Below are 27,664 nucleotides of genomic sequence, written 5' to 3'. Positions count from 1 at the left end.
TACACTGTAAGGTTATTCCAGCTGAATGACAAAGCATCCACTTTCCATGCCTGTTTGTGATAAGTCCTTGTGCTGAAGTTGGCAGTTGTGAGGGGAGGCAAAAAGATGTATGTCTGGGCATCCCCATTTCCTTGTTATCATGCTGAAGATTTGTGGATCCAGTTTCCACTCATGAGGGTCCATGAGGTTTCTGCTTAGTTCGTCTGCCAGTGCATTTGTTTTTCCTGGCAGGAATTGTGCTTGCAGGTATACTTGATAAGTCAATGCTGTGTTCCACAGAATCATGGCTTGCCTGTAGAGGGGGTAGGAATGTGTGCCCCCCTGCTTATGTACCACATGACTGTGGTGTTGTCCTTCTTTATCAGCAGTTGTCCTGGATGAAGTAGGTCCTTGAAGGCTGTCAGGGCATTTTGTACAGCTAGCATCTCTTTTTGATTGATGTGAAGATGCCTTTGGCTTGGGGACCATGTGCCCTGAATACATTTTCCTGCCATGTGGGCCCCACAGGCATAAACTGAAGCATCTGTTGTTAGTGTTTGCCTGGCTGTGGGTAAAGTGAATGGCTGTCCTTTGTTGTGGTGACAGGCCTGTGCCCACCATCGAAACTCCTGTTGTAGGCAGGGAATGAGTGAAATTATTGACTCCACGCTGTGGCAATGTTGAGTCCAAACACTTTTTAGATACCACTGTAGTTTCCTCATATGCAGTCTTGCATATGGAATTAGCAGAATGCAGGAGGCCATGTAGCCCAGAGCCTGCAGAATTTTTCTTGCAGATAACTGGGTTTTTGTTGCCATGCTTTCGAAGTAAGAAGTCAGTTGTCTTTGTTTGTCTGGCATGAAATAACCATCTGGGCAGTTGTATTTAAGCTTGCACCCAGGAATATTATCTCTTGAGAGGGTACTAGTTTTGATTTCTTTTCGTTTACTGTGTACCCTAGGCAAATTAGTAATCTTTTTACAAATGCCAGATGCTTTAGTAGAATGTCTTTGGTCTCTGCTTGAATAAGGCAGTCATCCAATTAGGGATATATTTGAATTCCTCTTTGTCTGCAAAATGCAATTACTGGTGCCAGGCATTTTGTGAAGACCCTGGGCACAGTAGATAAGCCAAAGGGCAGTGCAGAGAATTGGTAGTGCATTGAGCCAGCTATGAATCTGAGGTATCGTCTGCAAGATTGTCTGATTGGGACATGCAGGTATGCCTGTTTGAGGTCCAAAGTTACAAGCCAAGCCTTCTTGCCCAGCATGGGCAGAAGCTGCTGCAGAGTCAACATTTTGAATTTCGGAACATCCAGAAAAGTATTTGGAATAAACAGGTCCAGAATTGGTCTCCATGCTTTGTCCTTTCTTGGTACTAAGAAAAGTCTTGAGTAAAATCCTTGTCCCTGCTCTTGTTGAGGCACTGGCTGAATAGCCATCATGTCCATGAGAGATGAAAATTGTTTTTGTGCCTCTGCCCATTGATTGTGTGGAAGGTCTGGCATACCTTTTGCCTTTGGAAGGGTGTGAAAGTGGAACCTGTAGCCCTGAGAGACTATATTTAAGACCCATTTGTCCTGGGTAATCATGTGCCAATTTTGTGAAAAAAGTGCTAGCTTTCCCCCTAAGGGTGCTGCCAAAAGATAAATGCTTGGCATTGGCAGAGGGAAGTCACTGGGACTGTTTCCTATACAGCTGTGATTTGTCTTCTCCGCTTTTGGAGGTACAAGTACCCCATTGTTTGGGCCTGTATGAGCCCTGGGGCTGTTGTCTGCCTCTAGGGTGTCTGTATCTGCCTCTTTGTGGCCTGTCTGACATGGGAAAGGACCAATTCTTAGAAGGCCAGTTCCTGCTAAATCTGGGTGGCTGTACATGTAAGAAATCCTTTACTGTCTGCATAGATTTAGCTTTATCCTCCATTTTCTTCAACACCTCTTCTGCCTTAACACCAAATAAAGTATCATGCTGTAATGGAGCATCCAATAATTTTGCTTTAACATGATCAGGCAGAGTCTGTTCCTTTAACCAAGCATGCATTCTAATGACAGAACCTGTTACAGCGGCCCTGCAAGAGGTCTCCAGTGAATCATAACCACATTGCAAAGTATGTTTTCGCACTTGTTCAGCTGCATGCAATAAATCCTGCATTTCCTTGTTCTCAGAAAATTCATAATTTGTCAACATTTTCTGTTTTAGCAGAGACATTAAGTATTGCTGATATTTAAGCATATGAAACTGACAATTTAAAGCCCTTACAGCCAAGGTAGCAGAAGTGTAAACTTTTTTCCCTCATCTGTCCAGAGCCCTAGAATCTCTATCTGAGGGGACAGGGTTTTTTGCAGTAGCAGCCTTGACCCCTTTGGGACCATGAGAAATAGTTTCTGGGTTAGCATCAGGGTTTTTATATAGAAATGTATGTGAATCTGGTACCCTGTAATACCTGCCTGGCTTAACAGGTGCAGGAGGTAAAGAGTCGGGAGAAAGGCCTGACTCTGAAAATACATCATCTACAATGTCTAGAACAGGTGGAATAGCAAGAGGTCTGTGCTGAGGTAGTAAAAGAAAGTCTCTGAGCTTTTTCTTAGAGTCTGAGTAATCTTGGCTCTCCCAGTGGAAATGCTCCCTCATGGTATGCAGGGTTTCCCCAAATGAGTAATCCTCAGGAGGAGAAGGTATGCAGGGTTTCCCCAAATGAGTAATCCTCAGGAGGAGAAGCTGATGGAATAGATTTTTCAGCATCAGAATCCTCATAGGGAGGAATAGAGTATCCTTGGTCTGAAGAGGAGTCAGAGGAAATGGAAACCTGATCACAGGAATCATACTCAGTGTCTTGCCTAGGCCTCTTATCAGGAGGGGGATGGGAACTCCTGATCAAAGTAATTAGGTCTTCGGCCATTTTGAGCATCTGTTTCTTAGGCATGGAAGTCTGTCTTGGAGAATGCTGTACTTGTTTCCTTGTCTTTAAAACTGTTTTAGACTTTGTTTTGGAAGCAGAAGTTGGCTTGATATAAAGCTGTGTAGGTCTAAAAACACTCTCAGAAGCCGATGCCTGCTCAGTGGCTCCGGACCTATCTGAGGGATTAGTTTCCGAAGGCCCAATACCTTGAGTATCCAGAGGCCTAGTTGTCTCCACGTGGGAGTCAGAGGCGGCCTGTCGCTCTGAGGTAGCGGGTGTCAGGGGCTGCGAAAGTGCCTCACTGAGAACCGGTGACTGGCCTAGAAGAGGCTTCGTCATCCGTTTTGGACCTTGGATGCCTGTCTTTTTCTTTTTCCTTGTGCTTTTTATGAACTCTGGTCATCAGCTGTTCTGACGGCATTATGTAGTAAAACCTTCGGCCAAAGCAATGAAAAGCAAAATCATACAGACGCTTAATAGTGCGTTGGTTAAATCTAGCACAAAACCGACAACCAGCAACGTCGTGGTCAGGGCCTGGGCAAGGAATACAGTAAGAATGAAAATCCTTATGATGTATTTGCTTCCCACAAGAAATACAATTGTTAACTTTTTCTGACATCGGTCTGGAGCAAGAAAAAAAGTTTCCCCAACGGGGTACTTAGCTTTATAGAGGACTTCGGATCTGAAATTCAATTTAGAAAATCTCAGGAGTCGGCGGACCGGCACTTGTGAAATGCTTTTGCTTCGGGCACCGCACGGCAAGAAAGACTGAAGAAAATGGCGTCAGCTGCATCTTTTATGCCCCTGGTGCTCTGACGTCAGGAAAGAGGCGACAGCAACTGACGCCGGACCAGAACTTTGGAATTCAGGCCGACTGCGGGTAGCCTGCCAGCAGGATAACCCAAGTGTAATGGCTGCAACAGTGAAACACAATAAACATACGTATATATATATATATATATATATACATATATATATATATATATATATATATATATATATATATATATACACACACACACACACACACACACACATATATATATATATATATATATATATATATACACATATATCAAATGGCCATAACATTGTACTGGAGTCATACTGCAGCAGCAATGGTCACAACCTCTTACTGCAAGGGGATGTCATGTAAGTGTTGCAGGTATAAATGTGGAATGTTGCTACAGTAACAGGGGTTGTGTTAACAGACATGTCGTGTGGGACGTCACTTCTAGGTACACAATTAGTAACAAAAAGACATCATAAGATCAGCATAGTGAAGTACCACACTAATCACAGTACTGATCCTGTGGAATACAGCAGAGGCATGACCAATAAACGTGAACAGTCTGACACAATCTGGTCAGTGCAGAGGTATACACTGACCTCCTTAATGCAAGATGTGTGTACCACACATCACAAAGTGGATGTTGACAGCCATGTAATTGAGGATATCACAAAAATACCAGAATAGATAAGCTCACATAGTTGATGCATTCACCCACTCCTGTCTGTCCTAACACATATTAACTGGAGGAGCAGAGGTCCCAAGGCCACATACTACACACTACTTAGTGACATACATCTTTACACCATCCCACTGATTTTTTGGACATACCCAACATTAATAAGGTTGTTGCTGTATTGCACCCTTCCTTTCTTACTTTGTCTCTGTCTCACTGTCTCTCTCTCTCTCTCTCTCCCTCTATGGTGGATGTGGAAAAGTACAAGTGTTTGGTGGGCAGGCAACAGTTCATCCGATAAATACCTGGACATAACATCACAGTAGGTAAACACACTGATCTGCTAGGCATGTCGGACAGCACTGTGCAAACTACAGGTAGACTGCCACAACATTGACGTAAGTGTCCTATGGGGGGTATACACATGTATTTGCAAATACAGCAGGCAATGCAGGCATGTAACAGCATGGAGTAACAGACACCAGTGTGAAAGTGCATACCCACAACCAGTCACATTCAAATTAAGGTAAGCCTAAGTAATATTACAGTATATGTACTGTGTGACCAAAACCACCCTCATATGAACCACTCACACAGTAACCCTACAAATAGCCACTACACAGTGTAATCTGATACCTGACTGTGGTATAGGACATGTGTTGGTCTGGCCCTACAAACATGTACACTTAGGGTACCATCACCTGGGGTAGCATGCACCATCTGATAGAACAGGAACAAGGACACTGACATCTACCACAGTATGTACACAGGGCAGGTAACATATGCTCAATACACACTCTGTCAACAATCACCATAAGTACACAGACCTCAATATTGTACACACTACAACAGAATGTCCAGGTTCTGTACCGCAACATGAGGTGTACTATACATAACATGTCTAGTACTCTGATATCTCACTAACTTGTTACTAGGTATGATTTCAGTAAATAATGATGTACTGTAGATATGCACCTCTTACTGAATGACATATGGACAAAAGGTGACAGACATGGGGGGACGGAGGCACAAACACAGCACCAGTATTGACATAGTACTGTGATAATCTTAACATTACCTGGTGCACCAGGATTTGTGTCAAATGTCTTCTGAGGGATATGAAGTCAGTAACTCACATGGCTGTCAGCATGCATTGACTGTAGTCATCAGAGTATGCTACTGCATATCTACAGGCAGGAAATGTGTGAGTAACAAAACACATGTAAGACTCCAAACTCTGGACAGTCTTCAGATAGCCCTACACGTGAGACTTTCCTCACCCACATAATGATGTCATGCCAGACTTCAAATAATGTAAAACGGCCATATCCACACAAACCCTGTTAAACCAACATTACTTAAATGTAGAACCCTCTCTCACCTTCCCTCCTCCTTCCCTCCCTTCCCACCCCCTATCTCTTCTCATTCTCTTCCTATCCCACCCTAAGATAAACCCATATCAGACCCCTTTCCTTTCTTTTATCACATATTACCTCTCTCCAAACCTGTCCCTCCTCCACTCAACACCCCTCACCTCAATTTCCACAAAATAACCCATCAAACCCCCTACCCACCCAACCCTGTTACACCCAAACCCCTCTCATCAAAAAAACAAAAAAAACAAATAAAAACAAACTAAAAAACTCAAAAACTTAAAAATCCTATCTCAAGATGTGGTGATATCCACCCCAACCCAAAAAATCACTCTGACTTAGAAAAGAAATCTCAAGATGTGGGCTCCATCCCTCCAACTCCTCCTCATCCTCCATCTCAGACCCAGAAATATATTACTACAGAACAGCTTACCTCTCTTGCAACTCCTCATCACACTCCAGACAAACCTTGCTTTTTAAGCTTAATAATTGCACTAGGTACAGAAAAGCTGGGCCTCTATCTGCCATCAGGATAGGAAGATGAGAGGATTGAAATATTGGGGGAATAGCTGTAATGTTCAGGGAACTCTGAACCTCACCCAGGGACCCACAAGAACCCCCAACACAACCAGCAACTAATGGCCCTAAAGAACTAAATAATAAACCTTTAACCTAAAAAAGTAAAGATCTCTAATAACAAATAAAAATATGAAAAAAAATTACCTACCCCTAGTTAAAAAACCTAGTTGGCTTGAGAAACTATCATCCAAGAAGCGAGCACATAAAAAACTCAACCCTATCTTCCCTAATCCCTAATCCTCTAACTATCTCCTCATAAGCTACTCACTTCTCCTCTCCCTAAGACTCTCCCACACCTAGACTCTAACTGCCCAACAAAGAGAGCATCCTTGACTGGAAACTTACAAACAAGGCCCCAATGAATTATACCCTTCCCAACGACCTTAGTGACTACCTGATTACTTTTATTATTTTTATTGTGTCACACAAGTACCCTACTGCAAAATCAATCAGTCAGGAACAGTAAGAATTTTGTCAGTTCCCAATTGGACTGTACCAATTTCATGCAAATCAATTCATTGCAGATCTTACATTAAAAACATTACCTTTAGATGATAGTGTTACTATTTTAGATAAGTGCACCTTTTAATATACTTGACCTAAGAATACTAAAGCGTCTCACTAAATTGCACCTCATAAAATTAAGCCTACCTAAAAATAAACTAACAAAGCCAAAAAAAAAAACAAAACAAAAGCCTGGCATAAATGGAGGCCTCCAAAACCCCAAAAAAAAGCATCATCTTTCTCTCTCAAAAAATCCCAGAGCATAGCAATCAAAACTATTAAAACAAAAACTATTACTGCCACCTTAAAAATAAACACCACAAAAATCTAAGAATAAAAAACGGTTTTAATCACCTCCGGTTTCCCACCACCTCCTTCATCCTACCCCTGAAAATTAAAGATTCTAAAGAAATAGCACCTTAAATTAATTCATTTTAGAGCCAACAGAGTCCATGGCCAACCAACCCAACCAACTCTCACCCTCCCCTCCCTGGCAAACCAACAACCCACTTTCCAACTCAACCTGCCCCTGCCCTCTATACCCCTACCCTATAACCCTGAAACCTCACTCAAACCAAAACCTCCCCAACCTGAACCCCAGCCTCCACCCTACTAATTGCATCTGAGGCTACTGCTCACCCTGTTTCCATCTTGGTCAACATGTAGCCTACTACCATTTCTTTTATATCTTATATCTGGAAAATCAGAAAATCTCTATCTATCTCTCTCTCCCTCCTTCTACAAATCTACACACACACAGACAGACAGACCCATAGCTATACTATTCATACATCAAAACTAGCAATCAAACTAAAACAAACACAAACAAACAGATCATTACCATCTTATTCATCACCCAACCACGACCACACCACACAGCTCAACCTTTCGCCCCTCAAACTGCCCTCCTTCCTCCTTCCTTGACTCCGTATAACAACAATCTAACAAAACCCTTAATGCCTTTCTCCTTCTTTCCCTCTTTCTCTTTCTTGTAGAATCATCAACAACAGCTGATCCGCACACTGGGCATACTACCCTTAGCAAGAGATACATTAGATTGGTTTAATGACTACCTTTCTCATAGAAATCAGCTGTGCTTTCTCATAAAAATGCTTATCCCCTATATAAAAATACCACAAATTCCCCCCTCCAAATCCCTCTATCCTCTGGTCTTCTATTATTCTATTATTTATATTATTTCTCCACAATTATTTATGCATTATTGCACGATATTGACTCCCACCACACTCCGACTGACACTGTCAACTCCCTCGAAACTCTCCAAGCATCCAACTAAAACTGTTTAGTTGAAAAATGGTTCTTGTTCTTAAAACTCTTGTTCTTGGAACTGCCAACCCATCCAAACCAAAAATACTCCTACTCCTCCCCCCCCCAGAAATCATTCTCCTTCCCTTCATTCTCCTTCCTCCATCTTTCCCAACATATCCAAATATAAAATTGACCCTGTCTCTCACACACAAACTCTCACTGTGTGCTTAGCTCCTAAGCTTAAAAATGACACTTCACATTAATCTGACCATTAATTGATGAAAAACAAGAAACGGGTCCAATTAAGAAGAATTAAGAAACTCCCCCCCATACATCTGAAATTAACCATTGCTAGGACTCACCTCCTTTCTACACTCCTCTATGCTCACCGATTTTTCTCCTTCTTAAAAAAAGAAAAAAAACAAACTATCTCTACTACCTATAACCATATAGCTAGATTTAATAACATGCCCCCTATATACACACACACCACTAACAATCTAGAAAACTTCACTGGTTAGAACTACCTAACACTCTTAAACTTAGCATTACTCACATTCTGTCCCCATGTCTGGAACTTCCCCCTCCTGTTTGTTGGTCTGTCTGCACATTGTATGTTGCAAAGGTATTTCCAAATAACCTCTGCGATGCTGTTTGTCAAACATCCACATGCAGTACTGCTCACAGTGAAGGAAAAGAGCCCACACCCACATGAAGTGCTTAATTATTGGAGTGTGTTTCCAAGCAATTGGTTATGGAATGCTACCACAGCTGTTCCTCATGCAATTAGCGAGTGGGGGACTGCTATTCATGCATACGCCATCAGCTGATCATGAGCATTCCTTACAATAGTCAAGCTGCTGCCTATGCAAACACTTGTACTTTTCCACAAACACCAGAGAGGGAGAGAGAGACAGTGAGACAGAGACAAAGTAAGAAAGGAGAGGTGCAATACAGCAACAACCAAGTGTGTTTACGTAGGACAAATGGGTGGGGAGTGTTCTCTGAGTACTACAAGGGTTACCCATATTGTTCACCAATCCATTATATCACATGTGGGGTTACGGATTGTGTACACCAGCCTATTGGCTGTTTGACATCTGCTGTCCTTGTAAGGTGGAGATTGTGAAATATAGTAGGCCCTCAATATAATGATTTAGCAAAACCCACCCCACAATGCCTCCTGTCATTACACAAGCACAGAAATCTCCACACATGATACTGATGACAGACCCACACAGACACACATACACTTGGCAGTACTGAGATTCAAACCCCTACCTAGCTAAGTATTGCTACCACAGTGTACCTCATTTATTGCATGCACCACAAAGTTTGTTAGATGAATGTTGTCCCAAGGTACTTCTATGGTGAGGAACATCACCAGCCCTTGTAAATACTAGCATTGGGTGATGTAGTTGGTGAGAGTTTACAAAACTTTCACCCTAATCACACATTTCCTTTTGCCAGTGACGGGGTTCAAACCACTATCTAACAACCTTTACAGGTCATTCCCATTTACCACATGCACCACTGTCCTGACATAGTTTGGGCATCACAAAAGGTACTTGTAAGGTGGATGCTATCTACATGACTGCTAAACTCAAGCTCTGAGATGTGTACTGGCTGTAAATGGGGCCAAAATCATTGAGGTACACACATACATATGTACCAAAATAAACACATGACACAGATGAGATTCAAACCCATAGCTGTGTATCAACTGTTACTACTTTGTTCTGCACTTACAGCATGCACCATGGGCCTTATAGGGCTTGCCTTTGTCCAAAGGTGTATTTGAAGGAGAATAACATCAGCAGGCTTGGTAAAGTAGGGCAATGGGAGGTGCTGTGACTGGCCTCAAAATCATTAAACTCTACACATACACACACAGTTTCAGAGTTGCCATGTCAGGGATTAGAACTCCTACCTGACTAGTAAGTTACACTACATCATTATGCAGTAATTGCATGTGCCACGCAGATTATAGGGTTAGCCCTTGTCCAAAGGTGTACTTCAAGGTGAATGACAGCAGCAGGCTTGGTAAAGTGGGGCTATGGGAGGTTTTGTGACTATGAATAGCCTAAAAATCATTAATCTCTGTATACACACACAGACACACACACACACACACACACACACACACACACACACACACACACACACACACAGACACACACACACACACACACACACACACAGTTTCACGGTTGCCATGTCTGAGATTAGAACTCCTACCTGACTAGTACATTACACTATAGCATTATGCAGGTATTGTATGTGCCACACAGATTATAGGGCTAGCCCTTGTCCAAAGGTGTCTTTCAAGGTGGAGGATATCAGCAGCCTTGCTAAAGTAGGGCAATGGGGTAGTGTCTATGAATGGCCTCAAAATCATTGCTCCCTACACAAGCAAACATACACACATACACACACATTTCACAGTTGCCATGTCTGGGATTAGAACTCCTACCTAACTAGTACATTACACTATAGTTTTATGCAGTTATTGCATGTGCCACAGAGATTATAGGGATGATCATTGTCCAAAGGGGTATTTCAAAGTGATTGACATCAGCAGGCTAGCTAAACTAGGGCAATGGGGAGTGTAGTGTGTGTGAATGGGCCATAATACATTTCTCTGGAAACACACACAACACTCAGTCACACACAACTTTACATTTGACAGGACTGTGTATACGACTGCTAGATGAATAATGACTTGTACTGTCATGTTACACAGTTATCATAAGCACCACAGACACTATAGTGCTGAGGGCTACCAGAAGCAAATGTCTACAGTGATAGATATTGGCACATCATGTGATATTGGCCAATTGGATGGGTGGTGGGTGGGACAGGCCTCATGATGGGAAGCTCTTTGTCACTGTCTCTTCACCACATCTCTGTTTGTGTATGTTTGACCTATTATAGTGTGTTGTCCTTGGATATATGTGTGTATTCCTATCTGATTTGTGTGCAAAGCATCACTGGTGTGCAATGTGGTGTGTGTGCACAGACATCTGCAACTGACAGATATGTATAGTCCACTGTTGTTGGCAGACATGGGCTTCATTTCTGTTAAGTGTGAGAGCATGCCCAGTATGACCTTCTGTATTGAATGTGTGAATCCATTCCAGGTAGGTTGTACTCCAATGCAGGCATTTGTGTTCTACACCTACAGCTACGCAACTTGTTTCTGCAGGATATCTGTAGATAGGTTGACAATATGGAGTTGCAAAGGATAGTGGGATACTGTAACTAATTGGGTCTGTGCTACTTCAGCTACATGGTTTTGGTGTTAGTAGAGATATTCAGTTATATGTACTGTTTTACACTGTGATGTATTATGTCAACTACTGACAGATATACTTACTTGCTTGTAGTAATTTCCTGGGGAATACAAGATGAATGAAGCTGTGTCCAGTATTGTGGTCTGCAACCTATTTATTTGTGCACAACCATGCCATTTTGGAGGGGAGCTGCAGACACTTGCTGATGGGTCTCTGTAAATAGCCATCACCTTTGTACTGTGGTGGCTGAAGATCCCATGCTTGTACATCTATTGACATGACAGAATTACCATTGGGTGGTGCAGTGGTGCAGTGGTTAACGCTGTCACCTCACAGCAAGAGGTTCTCCGGTTCGATTCTCAGCTGGGGTGCCTTCTGTGTGGAGTTTGCATGTTCTCCCTGTGTTCGCGTGGGTTTCCTCAGGGTACTCCGGTTTCCTCCCACATTCTAAAGACATGCTTCTGGAGCATATCTCCCCGGGCCTCTGCTGAAAACAGGATCTGTGGAATCTAGTTGGACTTTCCCGGTCAACAAATGTTAAATAAAATTATAAAAAAATAAACGATATCCTGCTGTGGCCATACCTCTCAGCTGTACAGATTCACAGAGGTTACCCAGAGGCAGGGCTCATATATCATTTCCTCCTCACATTGTGGTTTATGAGCAGGTTTGTAGCCACCCATTCCTAGGTTTGCAAGCAGGGATAGTATAGGCACACAGAGTTTCAGACTTCACACACTCCATGGCGTCCATGCTTCTGCCCCTCCCCCCACCACCTCTGTTACTCTATCCTCTTCCTAACATTATGCGAGCGATATCTGATAAGTATCCTATAGTTATCACTTCATCCCAGCAGTACTTAGGGGTTGGTCCTTAGTTCATGCAGTAGGACATGGTGGACATGCTACTGGGATTTGTCGACATGGCCTTGCATTTGTGTTCTGTGGACTATGTTATGTCATTATTTGGGACTCCATGAAATAACATACACTGGCAGTACGGGTGAGACACAGGCCTTTGACAGAGGACTGTAGGGCATTTGGTAGTGATGCAGAACTTCTGTAGAAGGCCAGTGCATTCTGTCACTCCTACAGTCCCAGGCTGCATGCCACTGGATTCCCCTGGGGTGACAGGGTAGGTGTGCAAGGTGTTAATGGCAATAGTTTCTGTCCTTATTAACGCATTGCTGTGGATGCTGGCAGGGTGCTGCTTACAGCTAGGGACACACCCGCATGGGACACCTCTTCAGTATGCTGCATTCTCTGGGTATTCCCATACAGAAGTGGGGGTCATATTGTACTCATTCCCAACAGCAGGCATATGACCTGTTATGAACCTGTGGCTGATGGTGGGGTGAGTTGAGTACATGTGTGCTATGGAAGCTTCTTGCAGCTGACTCACAGATACACATGGGGCATTCCCGTTATGCAGGCTTGTGCGGGGACATTAGCAGTTTTTCAGTACTTCATAACTGTGCCTTTTTGTGGCCTGCCAGTGTTTGGCGAGACTACATCAATATTCCATACTACACAGACAACTAATGTGCTGCTAACCTGTATGTACAATTCCAAAGGTGTGCTCATTTGACAGTAACATTTTATACACTCTCTGTCTAGGGTACTTCCACCTGTGTACTGTGTGTATGTCTGGGCCCACATTCATGCCATGTCCATCTTTCAGATAGTGGCAGATATTACATCCAAACAATTAGTATGGATTACTGCTAGATTGGGTCTTGCTGGGATGCATTGTGTTTGGCACTACAGTTGTTATAACTTGGCCCTGTCATCCACAGTACTGGCCATATGCCACCGGGACGCAACCCTCCATGCCTACATGCTGACCACTTTCATACAATATACAACACACAGAGCCCTGCATAATGTACATGTGCACCGATCTATCCTGCTAATTTGGCCATCTCAGGTAATCTGTGCTCCACTGTTATTATACCCACATGTACATGTTACTACATTTCTACATAGGATTGTGGGGGGGGCACACCTGACAACTGTAAACATTTCCTATGATTGTACTGGTATTTCAGGTACTCTGTTGGCTTCCATTTCATTCTGTATTCTGACCTATCATGCAGACTAGAGGCATATCAGTGTCGTACAGATCTTTTATTGAACTACATTTCAGTTTCAGACTTCTTACCCTTCAGAACTAACATCTCCCAACTCTAACAGTAACCTCAAAAAGGTAACTGAAAAACTATTCTAAAAGTGTATTAATTCTGGTTTAAGCACTTGGGCTTCAGGCCAGTTATTTTACATTAGAAGGGTTTGTGGTCTGCACTCTTGTGGGAGGAGAGGCTGGACTCTGCCCTTCTGAGCTGGGAATTTCAGGTTAAAGGCTTATAGTGCCTGCATGTTTGAACTGCTTCTTACTGAAATTGGTACACCTTGTTTGCTGTAGCAAAGACTAGATCCAGGCCTGCTGATTCTAGCTTTGTTTGTATAACTTGAGCACTAATCCAGGCATTCTTTAAAGTATTCAATTGTATTTATTACTGCTTGGTAGTAACTTGATTAAAGTGTAGCTGTCATTCTAAGTCTTATGGATTAAGCACTTGGGCTTTAGACCAGTTGTTTTACATTAGGAAGGTTTGTGGCCTGCACTGTGGTGGCAGGACAGGTAGCTTACATCCTTCTAAGTTGGGAAATGCTGATTGAGGGCTCAGTGTCTATTATTCTAAAAGTGTATTAGTTCTGGTTTAAGTACTTGGGCTTCAGGCCAGTTATTTTACATTAAGAAGGTTCGTGGTATGCACTCTTGTGGGAGGAGAGGCTGGACTCTGCCCTTCTGAGCTGGGAATTTCTGGTTAAAGGCTTATAGTGCCTGCATAGTTGAACTGTTTCTTACTGAAATTGGTACACCTTGTTTGCTGTAGCATAGACTAGATCCAGGCCTGCTGAATCTAGCTTTGTTTGTATGCTTGTTGTTTGTTTGCTTGTTATTTCCCTGAAACGCTAATTCCACCTAAAATGTGGCTTTTCAGAGCATCTGTGGATCCCTAGTGATATCTGCATTGCTCACTATACTTATTTCATTGTTTCACTTGAAAGAAAGTTACTGTTTGTCGGTTTTGCATTTAAGTTACCTGTAACACATTGCATTTAACTTACCTGGCACTTGCTCACTAAAGCAATTATATAAGTCAGCACTAAAAAATTAAAAGCACTACACCCTCACAAACTCTCCTTGAGTATCTTGTTCCCCATTAGCCCTTTTTTTCAATTATAAAGGAATTCCCAATACTATTCTAGCATGTCCAAAGGTCAGTTGTCAATCTCCTCTCCGGTCCAGCTGGTGAATCTAGGAATCTTGAGGCAATGTTACAACTGCCTCAGGTACACAGACAACCCTCTCCTCCTCCCAACAAATTCAAACACATGTGAGAGATGCAACCATATAGCCAAACTGGAAGCTAAGCTCTCTCAACTCAGTACTGGCGAAACCAGTCAGGAGGAGAAGGAAACCACACTCACTACAATTCCAGTCTCACATAGACCTACCATGACAGCAAACCAAACACATAAACACACAAAAACATACTCGGAGGCTCTAAATAAAAATCTGCCTAAGCAGCAGAGACCTCCAAAGCAGACACCCAAGCAACCGCTACCCCAAAACAAAACACGTGCAACACATAGCTCACAAAGCCAGTGTGCCGAACAGTCACAGCCCTTAAGGCTAAACAACACACCTGATACACTTCTAATAGGTGACTCTATCATCAGGCACACTGACGTCCCGCTCATCAGGCTGAACAAGCAGAAGGTCACGGTGAGCTGCCTGTCGGGCACTAGGATCCGCCACATAAGACAAGCACTCAGGTCACTTCAAGGCAAGCACAAATATGACTCAGTCATTGTCCATGCTGGTGTGAATGACCTGAGACGTACCTCCCTGGACTACATAAAAAGAGACATAGAGGAGCTCTCTGTGCATGTAGCCCAGGCCAGTATGACCCTGACCTTGAGTAGCATCTTACCCTCACCATGAATGATGCCACAATATGAAGACAAGATGATCAATTTCAACAATTGGCTTAAGTATTGGTGTCATTCAAAGGGGAGCCAATGCCTGTCAGCCTGGGATGACATGCTCGACAAGCCACGATGCTTCGCTAGGGACGGCTTGCACCTGTCACCCCTGGGCTTTCGGATATTGGCAAAGGCTCTTGCTACTCCCATAGTGCCTTTTTTAGGCAAGGCTCAAAAGACAAACACACCTCCATAGGTATCACAAGGGATAAGAAACTAAGAGTAATGCTTACCAGGTTATACCTGAGAACACTGGAAAATATGAAGGTCTCAAACACCATTATATTGGGCAACTTCAACTACCCAAACATAGACTGGGAGCATTACTCTAGCTCCAACACCCTAGCCCAAAGGTTCATAAAATTTATAAACTCAAATGCTATGGAACAACTCGTTACCACTCCCACAAGAGGGGAAAACATACTGGACCTGATCATGACCAACATGGGGACTCTATGCTCCAGACCAGAAGTGTATCCCTCATTGGTAAGATCAGACCATAAACTAATGTCACTGGATATTCACATCCCGACTCCACCCCCTGCCCTGAAAACCACAGTGAAAAACTTCTCTAATGCAAATTTCACACTCCTCAAAACCGAGGTGGAATCCTTCAAAGCCCTCGGGCCTGTGGAAAATACTGCCCAGACCGCAGAATCCTTTATAAACGCATTCTATGAACACCTTCAGGAATGCATGGATCATGCAATCCCAAATAAAACCAAGTCCCAATCCTCCAAAGGCAGATGTCCTGTCTGGTGGACCCCAGCCATAAACAAAATATACAATAGAAGGAGGAAGCTACTACATGATAGAGCAAAATCCCAAAAAGGGAAGGCATCTCTGATCAGTATTAGCAAAAAACTACGGGCACTCATAAAATCGTCTAAGGCCAGCTTCGAGAGAAAAATTGCACAGGACACTAAGGATAATCACAAGGCTTTCTTTAGTTATGTTAGGAACCTGGGTGGGAATTCCCAGATATCCTCAGAATTAGTCCAAAATGACAAAAAATACACTGAACCCACAGACATTGCCAACATCCTAGTTGACAGGTTCAGCGCAAACGTCTCCCTCCCCCCAACAAAAGGGCAAATATCTATCCCAGCAGAGTGCTGCCCCCCTGACATCTGAGATGCTCAGGTAAGAGCTGCCCTGTCCAAAGCAAAAAACACAGCATTAATGGGACCAGACGGTGTCCCGGGCTGCGTCCTACATGAACTCCAGGAAGAGCTAAACCCAAACATAAAACTACTGTTCAATCTCAGCCTTACTACAGGATATGTACCCAAAGAGTGGCGTACAGCAACAGTGGTCCCTCTCCACAAAGGTGGTGCCTCAACGGATCCTGGAAACTATTGCCCCATAAGCCTGACTAGCTTGGTCTGCAAAGCTATGGAAAGGATCATCATGGACCTCATAAATAAAGATATTGGGGACCTACAGACCCAGTTCGGCTTTGTTACGGGCAGATCCTACCTCTTAAACCTGGTTGATTTCTTTGAAACAGTCACCAAGGCCATTGACGAGGACAGGTGGTCCACACAGCCTACCTGGACCTCACAAAAGCCTTTGATACAATACCCCACTCGGGCATTATAGATAAGCTCACCAGCTTAAATATAAACCCCTATGTCACTAGATGGGTTGCAAACTGGCTCAAGGACAGAACCCACATGGTTAGAATTGCTGGAGCCATGTCAGACTCCAAACCGGTTACAAGTGGCATCCCACAAGGCTCAGTCCTGGGACCTCTCTTGTTCGGTATATATTTCTCGGAGGTACAGGCCAACATGGAAGGACTGTGGCTGACCAAGTGGGCGCCATAATCGACACTCCAGCCGACAAAAGCATCCTCCAAAAGGGCCTCACAGAAACCGACAACTGGTGCCAGAGCCATGGCCTCAAGCTAAATTTCAAACAGTGTATAGTCATCCCCTTCAGCAAAAACAAAGTGCCCACAAATTACCACATAGGTGGTAATCCATTAAGTACAGAAGAAGTAATTAGGGACCTGGGGACCCAAGTTGATAGCAATCTCTCATTTGACAACCATTTGGCCAAAGTGGTTAGAAAAACATTTTATATAGCCCACCTAATCATGAAGGGATTCACATCTAGATCAGGGGAGGTCATCGTGCCTCTTTACTCATCCCTCATCAGGCCCATAATTGAGTACAATGCCCCTTTTGTGATGTACCTTACCAGACACTTGCAGCAACTGGAAAGACCCCAAAAATACCTCACCAAGAGGATCAAAGGGCTCAAACAGATACCATATGCTGCCCGGTTAAAGAAACTCCAGCTCTACTCAGTGGTATACCGCCTGCTCAGAGGTGATCTTTGCCTGACATATAAAGCCATGTCCAACTCAGAATTAATGGACATGCTGCACCTCAGAAAATCCAAATCCCATCGAGCTACGCGCTCGAGAGACTTGAACCTCAGCACTGAAATAAATAGGACATGCTGGAGGGACAGATTCATAACCCAGAGGCTCCCTTCACTCTGGAATAAAATCCCAGTCCAGGTTAGGCAGAGTCCTTCACTGACTCTCTTCAAGAGGAATCTTGATGAGTGGATGGGAGATCGTAGGTTTACCCCAGGTATCACTTCTGTGTCACTGTTAGACAGAGGCACAGTATACTAACCTCGAAAAAGGGCATAGCAAAATTAATTTAAAATGGGTGGCGAAAGCCAAACACACTCTGGCTAGGCTTGTAAATGTCCTAGGGCAGATAGCCTAGTATGAACCTATGAACCTATAAGGCAAAAGATCAAAATGTGCAAAGCAGAGTATGAACTAAATTCATCCAGTGTGACATCAAGGATCTCTCTCTTTTTTTTTTTTTGTTTCTCCAAGTGTTTTGGGTTTCTAATACCATGATGGGAATAGACCTCATTCCTAAGTCAGGGATGATTAAAGTTCATGAAATTGTTTCAGTCTTTGATGTTAGCTAGAAGTGCTCTTCACAGCACCCACAATGTACCCAGTAATGACTCCTTCTGCAAATCATATGGAGTTACATTATCAGTAACATATCTAAATACGACTATAAATTCTTTTTATCATTATTGGTAACATATCTAAATACGACTATTTTATAAGACCCGTTGCTCCTACTACTATTGGAACTGTCTGGATATCCTTCTTCCACATTGCCCTCATTTCTGCCTGCAAATCTTGGTATTTTATGACTTTGTGTCTCTCTGTAATATAGTCACTGGGTGTAGCCTATTCAATGATCAATGTTACTTTTCTCTTCTTTTCATGGACTACTACATCTGATTTTCTCACATTTATTTTTGAACTGTTGGTAATGGATCATCCCACATAATATAAACTTCATCATTTTCTATAATGCTCTGTGGCTCATGCTTCCAGTGTTTCTCTGCTACTTCAATATTACGATGTTTGCACAATCATCAATGCAGCAGTCTCACCACATTATCATGCCATTTAGTACACAGTCCTTCTGCCATTAGTATATCACAACAAGCAACAAGATTTGCAACTGCTTCCAATTCTGTTTTACAACACCTACATTTCTTGGTTTTCCCACATGTTCAATGGATGTTGTAAGTCAATGTCTACCTAAATCCAATATCTTGCGCCACCATTATTAACCTTTCATCTTTTGGTTTAAATTCACCTCTCCTTAACCATTCCTGCATTTGATCCTAATCAGCATGAGGTTGTTCCAAGAGTTTTCTATACCTGCAACTATATTTATGCATTTTCCACATTTCTTACCTTCTCATCTGATCCTTCACCTGCTTTCTTTTGCTTTTTGGTACATTCAGTTGCTGCCTGAGTTGTATCTATTTCTGGTTTGATTTCCATTCCTACTTCACGCCAATATGTTTCTGCTAAACTAAACATGGAAGAAATCTTAAGACTTAGTCTCCTCATGTTTTAAAACTTTCACTATGTTTGGGTTTTGCGAGGTCAGCAGATATGTATGCAGTCCTATGAATGCAGATCTATAATGTAATCAATTTCGAGGAGGCCTATACCTCTTTCAGAACTGGGAATATATAGTCTTGGTATGCACTCACTTTTACATACCTTTTGATGAGCATAAAGCATCCTTCTTGTTTTCCTGACCAACTGTCCACCACCTTTTGGGGCCAGCCAATCACTCCAAAACTGTACATTAGGACAGGAAGAACAAAATGGTATATAGCTTGGGCTTTGTTCCTAGATGTCAACACTGTTTTCAGTATTAAGTCTTCTAAATATTCCTTACTAAGTTTTATTTGCATTTGTTTGTTTTATTGTTGATCCCAATATTTATACACTCCCTCTTGCTCAAGTTCTTTTAAATCACATTCCTGTCCCAAACAGATGTTTTCTTGGTGCTGCAGCTTTCCTGCTTTAAAGGTTGCTTTTGCACATTTACCAATACCAAATTACATTCTTATGCCATCTGAAAAAAGTTTTGACCACTTACAGTTGTGCTTTCAGTTCATCTGACATAATTTGATTCTGTCAAAAGATTTAGGCTCCAGCCATTGGAAGTTACAGTGCAAAATTCCTGAGCTCCATTGGAGTGAATGAGTTAATAACAAATGATTCATTGTTCCATATGACTTTCTTTAATTACCCTTCTGCGCGATTCCCATGGTTGAGTTTTCTTCTAAATTATTATAAACTCTGTCGGCATCAATTCCAGTGTATAGTTTGTAGGTCATTAGAAGGCAAGTTATTGGTCTATAGTTTTTAGGATAGCTTGCAGGTTCGCTCTTCATTAGGAGCATTGTTTTTCCTGTTGTTAACCAGGTTGGTGTCTGCCTGGGGTGTGCATACAAACAGTTCTTACTCATGGCTAAATCTTCATGTAAAAACAGTTCTTACTCATGGCTAAATCTTCATGTAAAGATGTTAATACTTTTAGCCAGAAGTTAGGTGATGCATCTGGGCCTGGGGTTTTCCAGTTAGAGGATTTTTTCTTAACTTTGTTTCAGTTTCTCTGCCTGTTACTTCATCCCATTTCATATTCTGTACATTTGAACTTCTTATTCTTTCTTTTACTTCTTCTATCCATCTAACATCTTTGTTATCTTCCACAGGATCTTCATAGATATTTCTCCAAAATGTATCTACTTTTTTGGTACTGCTTAAATTCCTTTTGCCTTGTTTTCCAATGCTTTATAAAACTTTTTTGGGTCATCATTACATTTTTTTCTTTTGTACTTTTCCTTTACATATAGCTGTATATCTTCTAAGTTCTTCTGCCTTTCCTTATATTTGTAGTTTAATATTTAAGGATGTCCAGCTGTTTAAGTCTGCCAATGATGGCAAAGTCAGAGCAGTCGTCAACTCACTAGAAGACACCTATGTTATCAAAAAGGCCTCAACCATAACATTTCAGGGTATTAGGACCATGGTCTAAAACTCTGTCCAATGATTAGTAGTACTGCTCCATTCTGGAAACAAGACCGCCCCTGCACCTACTACATAAATAAGTCCCCCTTAGAATTAGATATTGTCCTTCAAGATCTAAGGTCATCTGTGGACAAGCCATTCAGTAAAAACTGCAAGAAAAACCTGGCCAAGCTAGTGTTTTACTGTGTGATGGCTTCTGACTCTCCATTACTTTTTTATTTTTTTAAGTCTTTATGGTTACATTCAGGCCAATAAACCAAATGGTTTGTCTGTGTGTCCTTTTTACCCTTTGGTTTTAATGTTAGTTGGGAATTTTGCAGGCGCCTTAATCTTTATGGGTATCAGCCGAGTTTAGAGACCCTGAACTATAGCTCAACTACCCATTTATGCTGTGCTGATGTGGTCAATAAAAAGGCCGAAACATGCATGTCCACAGCTATTGTGGTTTGGCTTTACAGGCTTGAATATAACCATAAAGACTTAAAAAGTAAAAAAAAAGTCATGGACATTCAGAAGCCATGTAGCTGAAGCACTTGATGTCTTTAACGGGTCATTTGCATATATCCAATGGGGATTTCCTACAGGAGGTTTAAGGTATTGCACACTGAAAAAATAGGCTGCCTGGGTTTTTCTTGCAGTTTTTACTGAATGGTTTGTCTGTGTGTCTTTTTTATCCTTTAGTTTAGATGTTAGTCTTCTTAATAGTTAAACAGCTAGATCTCATTACCGTGTCAATTTGTCAGACTTGTGGATGGTAGACTGTTTCCATGAATTATGGGGGTAAGATAACTGTAACCTGTACTAACACTACTTTCACCTTGATTTGTCAACTGTACCATCACCCCCCACACACACACACACACTGTTTTTATTACTTTATGGCTCTGTGATGGCAATTTTTTGCCTTACTTCTTCCTGGTTTCCTGTTGTTTACTTATGTTTACTACAAAACCCACATATATATCACCATAAAAGCTTACAGCCTGTCCACTGGGATCAACCTAACAGCAAATCTGCCTAGAAAGATAATCACAGACAGTATAAAACAGAAGAAAATGCATGCACACAGATACTATAAGTATATATTTTAATTTCACAAATTTACTGAACCACATAATTTAAAATACTGTCACATAACCCAACATATACTGTATGCTAATCTTAAAATGATTTTGTGGATAATAATTCTTACCTTTCTTCTATTTTCCCCATCCTCTAGACGTTGACGTTTTCTCTTCTCTGAAACCAAAGATATTTTTATCTGATGCAGTTATTCATTTTAAGTCTGCACACAACAATCATCAGTCAATTAAAAACAAAGGGGAATACTACAACCCACCGTGATGTCATGCCACATGAAATGTATCACAGAATAGCATATGCATTATTTAAGGATTTTTTTTTGATGCAACCAGAAAAACAAGATGCTTTCATTTCCCAAAGTTCGGCTTAGTGCTACATAAAAACACTACCAGACTAAACTTTTTTTTGTAATATTTACACACAAACTGTATAACACTATGTAATATCTAACTGCAATGACACCTCAGCACCCAGCCTTAAACATCTACTGAATGCATATTCTTATCAACATCAAAACAATCAATTTGAAAACTCAGTTAATAAATACAAATAAGCAATCAAAAGTGATGCTGATGCACTGGACAATACCAAGATGTTATACAAAACTTTCCAGCAAAATTCACTGAAAAAAGAAGTTATGTACTCATCACAACGTTCCATTTGAGTAGATGTACTTCATTTGTCTTCAACCTGTGGGAATACGAACCCATGTCGAATCAGAGCCAGCAAAGATTACTAGCATCATCTCCGAGCTCCAGACTCCTCTGCTTACCCATAATCCACCTCCCTTGCCTTCCATCCCCAGATCGAGTTTGCTAAACTTACACTTATAACCCGACCTGATAACATACTTGTGACCTATACTTACAGCCTGCAGGCTGAACATGCACCAAAGGTCCGGGGGAAGGAGGGAGGGATGGTTGAAGACAAATTAAGTACTATTCAGATGGAATGTTATTGTGAGTACATAACTTCTTTATCTGAAGTAGTTTATTTCATTTGGTCTTCAACCTGTGGGACAGAGTCTGCAGCTACTAAACATCTGGGTGGCCCTCATGGAAGGATATTCCTGAGCACCGCGGAGCCAAAGGGTGCTCTCCTTCTAGATGTCAAATCCAATTTATAATGGGAAATAAATGTGTGAGATGAAGACCAAGTAGCTGCTGAGCAAATGTTATCTAAAGATACCCTAGATCAGAAAGCTGCAGATGTAGCCATGGACCTGGTGGAATGAGCTTTAACCTGACGTGGCTGAGACATGCCTTTGTCCTTGTAGACCTGCAAGATGCATGAAGAAATCCATCTAGCTATCGTGACCTTGGAAATAGGTTTGCCCAAAAAGGGTCTGTAGAATGAAACAAACAATTGATCAGATTTACGAAATTTTTTTGTCCTGTGTAAATAAAATTGTAACTGTCTGTGAACATCCAACATGTGTAGTTCGTAGTCCATTTTGTTGGTAAAATTGGGAAAGAACACAGGCACATTTATAGTCTGATTGATATTGACTGGTGATGCCACCTTAGGAAGAAAGCATGGATTGGTGCGAAGGGAAACTCTATCTTTATGAAAAATCATGTACGGGAATTTTATGGATAAGGCCTGCAATTCCGAGACCCTCCTAGCAAAGGTAACAGTGACAAGAAAAGCTGTTTTCCACAATAGAAATTTTAGATCAACAGTAGCAGCAGGCTCGAAAGGTGGAGCAACCAGAGCTTGAAGAAGCATGGGGGGACAGGATTTTTGACCGGAGGACGTACTAAAAAGTGCCTTTAATAAAGGCTTTACACAGTCTAGAAGATGCCAAGGATGCAGAATTCTCACCCACATGAAAATGAGAAATGGCAGCCAACTGAACTTTGACAGTAGAAGAACTAGCCCCGTGCTGGAAAATATCGGCTAGGAAATCAAGGATAGTGGAAATAGGAGCTGTGAAAGGATCCAAACTCTGCTGAGAGGCCCAAAAAGAAAAACGTTTCCATTTGCTGCGATAAACATTTCTGGTTGAAGATTTATGAGCAGCTACCAAAACAGACTTAACTGAGGAGGAAAGTCTGGGAGTCCTAGCAATCACGGGAACTGGAGCAGCCAAGCCATGAGCTTCAGGCTGTCCAGATTCGGATGAGGCACCCCCGATGGGTGTGAAATCAGATCCTGAAAGGGATCTAGGATCCAAGGTGGAGCCAGAAGGCGAGACCATAGGAAGGGAAACCATACCTGGCGAGGTCAAAAAGGGGCAATGAGGATCATCTTGCTCCTCAGTCGACAAGCTTTCTGCAGAAACCTCGGGATGAGAGGGACTGGAGGGTAAGCATACAGAAGACCGGGAGGTCAAGCATGAACTAGAGTGTGTCTGGGGGACTCCCGCGGCGATGGGTTCAGAGCAAAAAACCTACTGCACTTCGCGATGGAAGGAGATGCGAAGAGATTGCAGCAAGGTTGACCCCACTCGCTGAAGATCTGTTCCGCTACTAAAGGATTTAGAGACCACTCGTAAGGCATCAGAATGGTCTGACTTAGCCTGTCCGCTAGAATGTTGGGCCATCCCAGAATGTGCATTGCGATAAGAAAGCGACCGGTGGAGATCGTCCTTTCTCACACTCTCATGGCCTCACGACAAAGGGGATAAGATCTGGTCCCTCCCTGTTTGTTGATGTATCAGACTACTGACATGTCCGACTGAATAGTAATCGTCCCCAGATGAAGAAAGCCATGAAGGGCCTGCAATGCTAGAAGGACAGCCCTCATCTCTAGGACACTGATATGCAAACTGGTCTCCATGGGAGAACCACAGGCCTTGGACTGTCCTGCCCGAACGATGCCCCCCCACCTGAGTTGGGAGGCATCCTTGGTCACTGTGGCTTAGGCTGGGGTGGAATGAAGGGTCATCCCTCCAAAATGTCCGAAGAGCTCATCCACCATATGAGGGACAACCGACACACTTGACTTAGGTGGATAGGATAGGTTAGTGGTAAATGCAACAGGGACCACTGAACTGCCAAGGTCCACTGAAGAATCTGCATGTGTAGTCGGGCACATAGAAGGAGAGTTATGGTCGCCACCATCGAGCCTAGGGTCCTCAATACAGATTTTGCTGTCGGGAGATGAGAATGGTAAATCAGGGAGACATGTATCCTGAGGTTTTGAACTCTCTCCGAGGTCAGGAAAACTTTGCCCTGGAGTGTGCTTATCCTGGCACCAATGTATTCTATCGTTTGTATAGGCTCTATTAATGATTTGGATGTGCTGATTATGATACCCAAACTCAGGGCAAGTGTCAGAAAGTAGTCCCTGGTTTGGGAAAGTAGACGCCTGGTGGGAGCATTGAAGAGCCAATCGTCCAGGTACGGATAGACCTGAATCCCCTGAAGCCTCAGGTGAGCTGCTACTACTGCCATCACTGTGGTAAACATCCAGGGGGCTGTGGTGAGGCTAAAGGGTAGGGCTCAAAAATGGTAATGACTGGCCCCTAGCCGAAAATGGAGGAACCTCCTGGAGCTTCTGTGCATCTTTATGTGATAGCAAGCATCCTGGAGATCTAACGAGCACATCCAGTTGCTCTCTTGCAGGTACGGCATGATGGACTGTAGTGTGACCATCCAGAACTTTTCTTTGGCCACTGACAGGTTCATTTTAGAGAGGTCCAGAATGGGCCTTAAGTTTCCTGTTTTCTTTGGCACCAAAATTAACGTGGAGTAGAAGCCCGAGCCGGACTGATCTGGGGGGACGGTTTCGATGGCTTGTTTTCCTAGCAGCTTGGAAACTTCCTGTGCTGCTGCCTCCCTTTGCATGGGTGGAACATCCGGGAGGTGTTTGGGAGGGGTTGAAGAACCCACGAAGGGCATAGAATATCCTCTGGTTATGATTTGCAACACCCAGCAGTCCATTGTTATGGACTCCCAAGCTGCTGGGTGCAAGGACAATCGTCCCCCGACTGCCTCCAGAGTAGAGCAGTCGGGCAACCCCTCAGAGTTGCTGTCCGGGTCTGTCCGAGAAAGGTTCTCAAGACCCGATGTTTCGCAGACCCCCTCGGCCTCTGGGCCGGCATCCATTCTGTCTCCCTCTGCCTCTGGGGGAAGAAGAGCCGTGAGTGTCACGGGAATACTGAGACTTCCGGAACCACATCTTCTTTTGCCATCTCTGGTTCTGGGAAAAGGACCTTTGAGGGACAGAAGCGGAGACTGACAGCAGACAGTGTCTTTCCATCCTTCTCACCCTGGACTAGTGTCTCCTTGACAGCCTTACCGAACAGAGTTGAGCCATCATAAGGGCATTGGCAAAGGATGCCTTAAAGGGTTCGGTAAACTGGCACAACCTCAGCCAGGCGTTATGCCTCATGGACACGCTGGACCCAGCCACCCCAGACACTCCTTCCATTGCATGGGAGAGGAGTCACATGGACGTATTCGAAACTGCTCTCAACGTGGCCATTTTCACTGAGAACAAAGCCTTGTCCTCCTGCGACATGGACTTGGGTGGAGACTCCTCCAGCTCTTTCACCAGGTCGGGTTGGAGTCTCATAACATGGGCCAAGCAGTTCAGCACCCTTATTGAAAAGGTAGCTGAAGCATACACCCGCTTCCCTAGCCGGTCCCTCATCTGAAACTCTCAGTCAGAAGGGTGGACAGAGGAACTTTCCTGAGATAGTTCCCTCTTAGTGGCTGCTGCTACCACCATGGTGTCCACAGGGGAGCCCTTGTTCCAGGAAAGCCTGTCTATAGGGGGACTTAAACCTTATCGGGGCACTTGGGGATTGGCTCCACGGTATCAGGTTCCTTCCACGCCTATAAGGTGATCAAATCCACTAAAGGATCCATGAGGGAGGACACCCAAAATCTAGATGGGCCCATGCCGATGGCCTCCAGAAACACAGACACATCAGAGGTGGGCTTGGGGGCAGACCAACCTCCACGCTGGTACAGGATCTCTGTGATGTCTCCAAAGGAGACATCGTCAGGAGGTGACCTTGGGGAGCCCTCCCCCTCATCTAAGCCTGTGTCCTCGGTTAGGGACTCAGGGGAGTCCAAGTGCCTCCTTTTACACATATGCTTGCGAGGCACATCTCCAGTGGGGCTCTCTGGGGAGTGCTCACAAGCCATTTGTTCCTTTGGGGGAACCGTCTGGGCCCCTTCGGGCATGGGCTGTCTCTCCAGTAAGACGACGGGGACCGTAGACAGAGCCGAGGGGGTCTGGGTTGAGTCCAAGGGAGCAGTCAGGGGCCTCAATCCGACAGAGGACCTATTCTACCACATTGACCTCCTGTGAAGCCAATAAGGAGTCCGGTCTCCCTGGGTCAGATGCGAGAATCGGAGCTGGACTTGAAGTGGCCAGGGCTCCGAGAGAGGAAACCTGGCCCGACAACGTCAGAGTCAATGGTGAAGTTTCCACTCCCTCGGATTCGACCCCAGGCTCTGGCTCAGAGATGCTCCAGATAGCTGCCGGCGTCAAGGATGTGAGGATCATCGGCGTTGATGCCCCAACCAAGGCCAACCTCGGATCCAAGAACTCCAAAGCCGAAGGTTGGATAGGGGAAGGAGTAATAGGCTGAAAAAAAGGAAGCGAGCTGGGCTGGCAACCCCCATCTGGATCTGCGTACGGATAAAGCGCCTTATTATCTTATCCAGATCCATGTCCGAGAGACCGGGTGGACCTAGATGAAGCCACAGACTCCGATCTGGCTGCCCAGGGAGCTGAGGCCCGGGAAACAAAACGTGCCTCCTCCAGCTCCGGGGAGAACCTCGGAGATTGGAGCCGGGGAAGTCACAGATCCGAGCAGATT

General features: G+C 43.5%; 1 protein-coding gene across 1 annotated transcript in view; it reads right to left on the bottom strand.

The window, feature by feature from the left end:
• LMBRD2 (LMBR1 domain containing 2) overlaps positions 1-27,664 on the bottom strand; it is a 1,695,734-nt gene that overhangs the window by 215,168 nt on the left and 1,452,902 nt on the right. Inside the window, exon 15 of the mRNA XM_044069969.1 lies at positions 21,995-22,041. Within this exon, the coding sequence (XP_043925904.1) occupies positions 21,995-22,041 (47 nt within the window). The remainder of the gene's footprint in view (positions 1-21,994; positions 22,042-27,664) is intronic.

Source organism: Protopterus annectens, chromosome 1.part0 (genome assembly GCF_019279795.1).
Source record: "Protopterus annectens isolate FY-2018-M chromosome 1.part0, PAN1.0, whole genome shotgun sequence".
Lineage (NCBI taxonomy): Eukaryota > Metazoa > Chordata > Ceratodontiformes > Protopteridae > Protopterus > Protopterus annectens.
This window is presented reverse-complemented; position numbering and strand designations above follow the sequence as displayed.